The sequence below is a fragment of the Poecilia latipinna genome, unplaced genomic scaffold (assembly GCF_001443285.1).
Source record: "Poecilia latipinna isolate Pla-1442-1.1 unplaced genomic scaffold, P_latipinna-1.0 Scaffold975, whole genome shotgun sequence".
Classification (NCBI taxonomy): Eukaryota; Metazoa; Chordata; class Actinopteri; order Cyprinodontiformes; family Poeciliidae; genus Poecilia; species Poecilia latipinna.
Genome location: NW_015113591.1, coordinates 230,738 through 240,870, shown reverse-complemented (window position 1 = coordinate 240,870; position 10,133 = coordinate 230,738). Strand labels below are relative to the sequence as shown.

The following is a 10,133-nucleotide window of genomic DNA, read 5'->3' as shown; positions in this document are numbered from 1 at the left end:
TAGCACAGATAAGCTAGCGTTAGCCCTGATATGCTGGTGTTAGCCTTGGATAGGTTAGCAAGTAGCATCCCTAGGCTGCTCATCTTCAACTTACACTTTTTTTTTTCTTTAAATAAAACTTTTTCAAGGAAAATGGTTGGACTACAATATCTATAAGCGACATACATTAGATATATTGACGTGTCTACCAGAGTTTATTGTACACCAAGCACATACATGCTGTGTTGTACAGAGCTGAAGTTGGCTTCCGATTGATGCTTCAAATTTGGCAGGTAGCTAAATGTCGCTCAGTTAGCATTGCTTCCCTTTCATTAATCAGATCAGTAGCTAGCTTCAGAATGGATATAACCTCCGCCGACAAGCTGGATCTGCAATAGTCTGAATTATGGCACTGATATCATGCCATATTTAGGCTATTTTATGTCCGAGACATAAAACTATGGCTTATTTAATGAGTTTATAAGGAAGAGTTTCTAATTTGAGATCCCTACTCAAGTTCTAAGAATCCTGCTGGGTTGGTCATACGGCCAGAAAAGAGTAGCCCAGGCTTTAGCCTATAGGCTGCAATAACTATGAGTGGTCGATGCTTGACGAAGGTAAACTAAACGTTGGCAGGTGGCAAACCTAATTCATTCAGCCATGCATGATTTATTACACCCTGACCCCTGTCCTGAATCCTGAACTCGCTGGCTGTTGGTTGTTAATGAAGAGGAGACAGTTGGACCTCAGGAATCTGCTGCTTGGGTTTCACTTTTTTAATTCAAAAGCTTTCACCATATTCATCACTCAACCAGCTCAGAGTGTCAGGGTATGACTCTCCTGTTGCAGCTTTTTTCCTTCCACTCTAACCCTTTTGTCTCGATATATATATATATATTTTAGACTTTCTGCATAGACTAGAGTAATGCATGTCTAAGCAGTTCCATCTGACAATGAAGAGTGCTGGTTGTGCTCCCTGTTCTTTCCCCAGGGTCCATCTATCTGTGTGTTCATCTCTTTGGGGCAGACATTGTTTGAAAGCTAAACAGTTTAGCAGAGGGCAAATCTGTCCAGCTTTAAAATTGATACTTGGGTTGGTTTTTTTTGTTTTGTTTTTTTGTTTTTTCAAGTGTGATTATAGGGACTAATTATGAGGAGTCAGCGTCTCATTTGCAGTAGATAGCAGTCAGGATGATCTCTATTCAGAGAGAGACGCTGGAATTGTTTAAGTGCACATTTCTGTTGGGTTAAGCTGCTTCAAGCTTTCTCCATCTCAGAACGCTTACAGGGCAAATGATGGACAGAGAGACAGAGACGCTCTCGGTGAGCGCCACTCCTCAGTAATTCCTCAGTAAATATGATTAGAATCACAATTAAACATATAGTCAATAAAATCATGGCAACATAAAAATATGTGAAATTAGGCAAAGTGTAGAATGATTTAGTTTTTCTTTCTGTTTTTAAAATGGCTTCCACTTTTTTTTCTTTTGGTTGTTTAAATGGAATACCTTAGATTCACCTATAGCTGCAAACTACTCCTGGCTGATGGTTTCCACTCTACATATTAACCTTATTAAGACATATCTGATGTTTGGACTATTGAAATGGGCAGTCAGCAGTGTTTTTAGAGCAGGTCTCAAGTATTTGCAGAGGTCAGTGCTTGTGATGCTCCAGATGCACCACCAAGTGGACAATGACAGTCCTTAGAATATGTTGGGTAATTGTGCTAAATCTACAGCTGGAATAAAACAAGTATTTCTAGCTGAAGAGCCTCATAAGGCGTCTATGGACTCATTCCTTATATGTGCCGATATACTTTGTCTTCTGTTATAAATCTTTTTTTAAGCTGAAGGATTTAGTGCTTTGACCCGAAAACCACAAAAACTTAGTTGACGATACAATGACTTCATTGATGAATGTTTCATCGTCTTGTTCAGAAAAGTTCTGGTTCTTGTCTATTGGTTTTGGTGCTGTCTGTGCAAAATTTTCTCATGTTACTCCAACATCATGTCATCAATGCACTCAACATACATTCCATGTTTATACAGTCACAGGAGAAAGAGAGTGGCTCACCACTCTCAGTTGGGTCTGGGGGAGCGGTTTTGGACTTTTTCTGGGTCATTGGCACATCTTAACTCTTCCTTCAGTCATTCTGTTGTAGATTTGCTGCTGTTTTTGGGATCGTTAACATGCTGATGACCCAGTTTAAGCCCAGCTTTGACTGACGGGCTAATGGCCTCACGTTTTGACTCTAGAAGAATTAAATACACAACACTGCTTTGGTCTCGTCGAGTTTGGTCTTTCATTCAGAGGCCTCTAATTCAAAACTTTCCAAACGGGTCGTGGTGCAATATTAAGACGCTCTCTGTTGTCAGCCCTTTCCAAACAATCTGTTTTTCTTCAGTCTTCTTCTAATTGGACTGACATGAACTTTGAAGTTCTGATGTCTCTGAATATTGCACAGTCTGAGATCGGAAGCTGTAATATTTTTGCACCTGTGAACAAATTGCTCACTTTAGAATTATTGTGTTCAAATAAAATGCCCTTTAGTACTTGCCAGGTCGATCGGCAACATTTGCTTTTCTAGAATCTTTGCTCATGTCTTTGCTCCTTGGTGTTGTGTTGACGCTTATCTGTGGGCTCATCTGTGAGCAGGAGAGATCCAATAACTGAAATGCAACAGTGAGAAGATGATAAAATATACACATGACTCAGTGATCGAACAGTCAACTGAAGATGTTCAGTATGTTTGTCATCCTCATTACCATGGCTGTGACAGTGAATATCATTCTAAGAATGAGACACCGAGGTGGTCATTATATGGGGCTACATGTGTGGGAAAAGTTTTGTAATTATAACCTTTTACATGGTAATTAATTTTGCATTGACTCATTACCCTTGGATATTGTGTATTTACATTTGTTTATGATGCTGTGACCTCCACACTGTAAAAAAAAAAGAAAGAAAGAAAAAAAAACATCATCTTTTGATTAGAGCTACCGTCTCATTCAATGTGGAAAATCCAAAATAAAGAACTGTTTTTTTTAGGGGGACGAGGGTAAACTACAGGCACTCTAAAGTTTTCAAAATTTTAAGCACAACTTGGGCATTTCAGGTTGATCAGACTGGAACCAGGAACTTAGAATTAGTAAGCCATGACTTCCTGTTTCTCTGGGTTAAAAACATGAATATGACCCGTTTTTACCACCTTTTTACTTATCTTCTTTACAAATGCAAACATGGAGATTGCAAAATTTAATTTAGTTTTTTTAAAGCACACCAGTTCACAACATGTCTCAAGCCATTTTACAATATATATTTTTTTATAAAAGAGGAAATTCAATCCAATGATACACAGATTCCATGTCAAGCACATAATGTTCCAGTTGCTCCAAGTTATCAAACTTATTTTTCAGATTGGTTAAAAGTTTCCTATCTAAGGAAACCCAGCAGGTCGCATCGACTGACAAAATTCACTAGTTCTGGATGAACACGTGGCGTCTGCAGACAATCGCTTATGCTATTGAGTTTACAGCAATCCCTCATACAGATCATAGAGCCACAGTGGAGAGGAAAAACTCCTCTTTAGCAAGAAGAAACCGCCACTAGAACCAGAATCAGAACCTGACTCGGTGTAAATGGCCTTCTGACACGACCGACTGAAGGTTTGAGAAGACGGCAAATGCACACAAAAAAGAAAAGAAGCATTGATCAAGGAGAGATTTCTAATTTAAAGAAAGGTTAAAGGTGGTAGTAACTTCATCTAGCTGGTTTTAAAGCTACAATAAAACAGAGTGCATACTGTTAACCACAACAAAACCCCTGCCAATAGTTTTGTCTAGCAGTCAGTGACGTTCTGTGTTAGAGCATATGGACCAATCAGATCTTTGATGTTTTATGTAGCTGATTATTAAGGGCTTTATATGTGAAACGGAGCATTTTTAAACTTTATTCTGCATATAGCAGGGAGGCCAAAGAAGGGAAACAAAAATAGGTGAAATATGATTGCCGTTATTTTCATCTGGGAGTGAGTAAACTCGCAGTGAACTGAATTACAGAATTTTCTGTAATTCTCACTTCTTGTGAGTTTGGTGTGAAATCCAGGATGGAGAGGTGGAGACGCAACCCACCCCCACTGTGGTGTGGTGTAGGCCTTAATTCAAAAGGCCTTGGAGAACATCATTGGCATCAAGAACATCACCTGGAGATTTTAGATAATTGGGTCTTTCTGCTGGGTACTGACAGACAATATGGGGTAAATCAACACAGAATGAAATCTCAGACAGAAACAAGTTCATACTTCTTTCTACCACAGCTCATTGTCTCCAAAAACAGAGAATAGAATGCACACATTTAATAATCGTTGCAAATATAAAGTCCATTGTAACAAACAACAGACCCCTGCCTGTCCTGTTTACATGCTACAGTAATCAGAGCAAATCCGAGATAAAAAAAAAAAAGAAGTGTAGCACCGGCCTCTGGTTCTGTGCAGCTGCAGACTGTGTTTTGTTAGAATGTGCTAGAACAAAATGAGAGGCGAGCGAAGCTGCCAAAATACACAACATAAGCTGTTCCTGCCATGCGATCAAAGGGAGAATTAAAACGACTTGATCCTCTCAGGAGTGGTTACAGGACTTGGGTTGAAAACCGGCGGCAGCTTTGTCTGATTACTTGTGTATTGTGTCTGATGCAAGCTGTTGACCTATTTTTGTTCTTTTCACTCTTCAACGCTTACTTAAACTTACTTATGATATAATATTTTAATAAATCAACACACCGTGCTCAGTCATCCAGTTTGACAGGTGACAGGCAATTCAGTTTTGTGCTACATCTTAAAAATGAGACATTTTAAAAACTTCCTGTATTTCCTCGGAAGCCTTCAGATTTAAATGTTGGTTGCCGGTGGTGACCTTTTTGCTTTTTAGAGTTATTTCTTGACGTATTTCTATTGGCATAGAGAAAGAAGAGTACTCACTCATAAAAATAACACATCAAGTAATCCTTAGGGATTTTATCTAGACGCAAAATCCAAACTGGTTCCCCCTGCTGGTTACATATAAGTATTGCAGTTTGCCTTCACGTACAGATTTCTAAGCGTTCAGTTTCTGCTGCTGGGAGTGAAACCTTCAGAGGCTAGCTGATCTGGCTAGCTGATCTGGCTAGCTGCTCCAGTCAGCAGCTTTATTGGAGGGTGAATCACTCCTTTGTGTTGTCAGCCATGGTTCTGTTTTTCTGTCCCACCTCACCCTGACCTTTGTCACTATGGATTTACTTTACTGGTTGCAATAACATTAACAGTAGGATCTCTGTTGAGACGGACAGAGTAAAGACGTGATAAATGCATCCTGTGACTCTGGCAGGAATTAATTTAGTTGAACTATCTGTAAACAAAAAAGAAAAAAAAAGTATCTCACGCAATGTAAAGTTTAGATAAAGAAAAAAAAAGGCATCTGCTGCAGATAGGAAAGTCATGCTGCCTTAGTTAGTAACCCCATGATGTGGTCAGGGTGGGTTGTGTGTCAATGTAAAATGTGACTGGATTTCTAGACTACATGTAAATGCTTCTTAATAAAACGAGAACATAAAAGAAAAAATGATGCACATATATATATATTTTTTTATACCAATTGATTACTGTCTGCTTTTAAACGATGATTCCGTGTCTCTGGTTCTTCCCTCCAGGCTCGGATCTCCTTCGTGCGGGTGAAGTACCTGTTCCTCACCTGGCTCACCGTCCTGGTTGGCAGCTGGGTTCTCTACGTCCAGTACTCGGCTTACACAGAGCTGTGCAGAGGACATGAGTGCAAGAACGCCATCGTAAGTGAAACCCCTGAGAATGAAGCAGTGAAATGAAAATAACACACCAAAGTCACAATAATGGCTGTTGTAAGTACTTTTCAGTGTCAGCTTTTAAATTTTATTATGTAATAAAGGTTTTCTGCCTAAACAAACTGGTTAATCTTTATTTATTCACCAGAAAGTTCTGATTAAATAAAGAAGCAGTGGAGGAAAAGTGACACCTTTAGTGTTTCTATGTGAAGTAAATTCAATCCATCCATCCATTTTCTTTACACCTTGCCTCTAGTGGGGCTGGGAGGGGTGTGAAGTAAATTATTAGTAATTACTGATTAACCAGTAAAGTACATACATGTATGGACTCTGTGATCTGTTCCATTTTCTCCATGTTGGTCAGAATTAAAGTTGTTTTCCACACCTGAAAAGACACCTTTACAACAATCGAATCTACTGAAAATGAAAACTCGTTTTTTTTTCTTTTCTTAATTATATGCTCTATTTTGTTGATATATTTCAGAAGATTTTAGATCTATTAAGTGAGTTCATGTGCTTGTAAAAGTAATAACTTTGATCTTCCTCTATAGCTTTTAAGTTTCTGCACTTTTTTGCATTGCTGAGCATAACATCTGATCTCTGCCTTTGCATTTTCTGTATTATGAACAGATTTGCTTTGTACCTGTGAGGGACTGTGATCATATGGAAAGATCTGGGTTATTGGTGCAGGCATGGGGTGAGATGTTGTAGTACTCGGTTGCTCCTCTAGCTTGTACAAATGTGTCTTTATTAAAAGTGTGCTGAGATTGGAACCTTGAGGACGCCCATAATCTATCTGTTTGCTCAAATTCATGAACACAAAACACTAAGTAGTCCAAGTCTGCAAATTACGTTTAAGCCTAAACATGGCTCATTTTGAAGGATTGCCAGAAAAACACTACGCTCTTTATTGCCTTGCTATGGAATTCAGCTTGATTCTCATCTCCCTTTAAGTGCTCTGTCTGGGATTTCTCCCACTGAACTCAATTTGTCTGGATCCATTTCATTCCAGTCAATCGGCAAACAGAAGGAGGAGTTGTGAACAATGACATTGATTTCCTGTGCTGTTTTAGATTGTAGTCTGCCTATCTAGGGTTGCTTCCAGCAAGCAATAATTTTTCCAAAGCTGAGAGTCCAGACCCTATGTTTGCAGCAAAGCGTGGAACCAGAATTCTCTAAAATTCACCATTTTCTTTTCCAAGTGTGATAAATACAGGAGGGGAATCATCGATGGCTCCGCTTGCAGCAGTCTGTGTGAAAAGGAAACGCTCTACATGGGCAGGTGTCTGTCTACACTACCAAACAACCAGGTAGGATTTCTTCTTAAACTACTATTCACTATCATTTAGCATATAGTAGGTGGTGTTTGACTGACGACCTGCTTTTTTCCAGGTGTACACAGGAGGCTGGGGGGACCACGGTGGGATCATCCGCTGCAAACTGGGGGAGGTGGGTCACTACGAGCTGGGCGAGGAGCCAGAGCCACGAAGAGAAACCCCAGTGTTTGACAAGCCTAACAGAGGAACCTCTGTTGAGAAGTTCAAAGAGATGCTCTTCAACCATCTCAAGGTAGAGGAGCATCCACCTGAGTAATTCAAGTTTGCACAGAACTAAATCCTAGATGGATGAAAGCCTTACATGTCTTCCCTTCTCTACCAGTCCAAGCTTGGAGAGCACGCGGACCTTCCCAGTCTTGTCAGCCAGATCCTCTCCGTCGCTGATGGCAACAGAGATGGACGGGTGTCACTCCCAGAGGCTCGTTCAACGTGGGCCCTTCTGCAGATGGATGAGGTATCTCACATGGTAGTTTAAATGTCCTAGCTTGCAGAGTTGAAGAGTGATCTTATGGTGGTCCTTTGATAAGCTTCATCAGGTTTGTCTTCAATTTGAAACAAAGAGCCTCAGTGTTGCTGTTTAATTCTGGTTGAATGGTTGGTACATCTTTTTATTCGAAATGGTGGAACTCGTTTCATTTCTCAGAGTATTCCAACTTTCAGTCACAGTCTATAACTTCTCAGTTATAAAGTTGACGGGGTCATTGAGGATTCTTGATGTTTCTCTTCTAAAGCCGAGACAAAATTTGTGCTGCTGCTTGTTTGCAGTGTCCAAACACTAACCATGTTTCAAACATCTAGTTGTTGGTTTTAGTTAAATAAGGAGAATTTGGAAGTATTCCATCTCAGCCATTATTCTCTTTGGTTTGTGCAATACATCTGTACTTCTGGCAGGGAAAAAGACCCTCAGCTTGACTCTACCACCACCATGGTGATAGGTTACAAAATCAAACATTCCTATAGTCATTTACTAAACAACTCAATATTTGTCTCATATTGTTATTTTGCGGTTTCATCACTGTGGACCTCTGGTTTATTGTCTGCTTGAGTCTTGTTGGTTTTTCATTTATTTAGAAAGACTTTAACTAATTCCTTTTCATCGATTGCTGGCAGTTTGGGTCCAATTATTGAAACTTTGACACAGTTGGTTGTTCCTATCAGACAATGATTTCACACACAAGTTAGTTTTGGAAAGCTTGCATTGGGCTTCAATAGACTTTATGACCCCAAACCTTTTGAAGAGTGACTGAATCTGCTTCAAAGCAAGAAAACTGTTAGTTTTTATTTATTGATGCTGAGTGTTTTTCTGTAGCCTTGTGATGACACAGACTTCTACTCTGTTCATTGAGGTTCTGCTGGGCCTGCTGCTCCAGGATCGTGGGCATACACCACGGCTTCTTGGCTACTGTGGAGATCTCTACATGACAGAGCGGATCCCCAACGGGCCCCTCTATGGGTTCTCATTGCCCTGGCCTCTTGTGTCCTGGGTGCCAGGAGGTTTGCAGCGCACCATGGACCAGTGGTTCACCCCTTCCTGGCCTCGCAAAGCTAAAATCTCCATGGGCCTGCTGGAGCTCGTGGAGGACATTTTTCACGGTACCTACGGGAGCTTTCTGATCTGCGACCTCGCTGCCATGCACTTTGGTTACACCGACCGCCATGAGCTCCGGCTCACAAACACGCAAGTGTTGGTCCCTGAAGAGGAGTTTAGGCGCACCATGAGAGTCCTGAAGTGTGAGACAGACGCCGACTGCATATATGGAGCAGACTGCCAGACCTCATGTGACCCGTCTAAGAAGCGGTGCAGGGAGGAGCCGGTTCAGCCCAACCTAGCAAAAGCATGCGGCGTGTTGAAGGACTACATCCTGCGTGGGGTGCCTTCAGAAATGAGAGAGGAGCTGGAGAGGCAACTGTATGCCTGCATGGCTCTCAGAGGTAACGCCGGTCAGATGAATATGGAACACTCACTCATCCTCAACAACCTGAAAGCTCTGCTTTGGAAACGGATCTCACACACCAAGGACTCATGATGTGGGGGATTGTCGTTTTGAAACCCTGATCATCAGGTCTCCAAGTGGAGCCGAGTGAAAGCAATGCTGTGATTTATGAGTAGAATATATAATGAAATCATATCCATCACCCTCTAACACTTATGAATAGAGATGCACTGATGAGAACTTTGGGGCCAATTTCCGATCTCCATTTTTATAAAGCATTACCAATTTTCACTCTGCAATTTCTCTTTTAAAACTAGGATGAGACGATATTAAGACACAATTCCAAATATTTTTTTCAAGCCTGTTTGCTGTGAGCGGTCATATTTAAATGGAGCAGAGGTAACAGCAAGCAGGTGTGAAGGAGCAGCAAAGTTTTATTACTGTTTTATAACTAAGGAAAACAATGATTGGACATTTTCAGCTGGATTTAGCATTTTATTAGCAATTAGCATAGTTAGCATTAAAATTAGTATTATTGGTGTGTAATCCCTTTAGAGTCCTTTGACATTTTCAAATTCAGGATGTTCCCTTCAATGAAAGGTAAGGTAATTTTATTTATATAGTACATTTTCAGCAACAAGGCAATTCAAAGTGCTTCACATGAGTTAAAAGTAAGGTAGAGGTTTAATTTTCAAACAAAGCACCTTTACCATAATGCGTTCAGCCTTCCTATTAGGTTTTGCCCACCTCCTTTCAGGAGTAGCAAACAAACAAAGGTGCTCTAATTCATTATCATTTTGTAATGCAGAGTGTTATTTAAGTGTGGCACATTAATTTAACTGTTTGAAACTATTTGAAATACCAAATTTACCGTAAATAAGTTAGCAAGTTTAATATCTTTTGTTTTTAAACTTTGGACCAGGTGTGTAAAATATGCACCACTACTCTCTTTGCTTTTCTAAAAGTTTGGGGCCTAAAACCTGAACTCGGTGATTGTGTGTTCTCATCAGGCAAATCTGAAAAGTATGGTAATGTTTTATGTTGTTCACCACAG

At 40.3% G+C, this 10,133-nt stretch overlaps 1 protein-coding gene across 1 annotated transcript in view; it reads left to right on the top strand.

Annotated features, from left to right (window-relative positions):
- dipk1aa (divergent protein kinase domain 1Aa) overlaps window positions 1-9,710 on the top strand; it is a 21,912-nt gene extending 12,202 nt beyond the window's left edge. The window contains exons 2-6 of the mRNA XM_015050111.1: window positions 5,662-5,796; window positions 7,011-7,118; window positions 7,201-7,377; window positions 7,468-7,599; window positions 8,492-9,710. Of these exons, the coding sequence (XP_014905597.1) occupies window positions 5,662-5,796; window positions 7,011-7,118; window positions 7,201-7,377; window positions 7,468-7,599; window positions 8,492-9,172 (1,233 nt within the window). The 3' untranslated portion in view covers window positions 9,173-9,710. The remainder of the gene's footprint in view (window positions 1-5,661; window positions 5,797-7,010; window positions 7,119-7,200; window positions 7,378-7,467; window positions 7,600-8,491) is intronic.
- The last annotated feature ends 423 nt before the right edge of the window (window positions 9,711-10,133 follow it).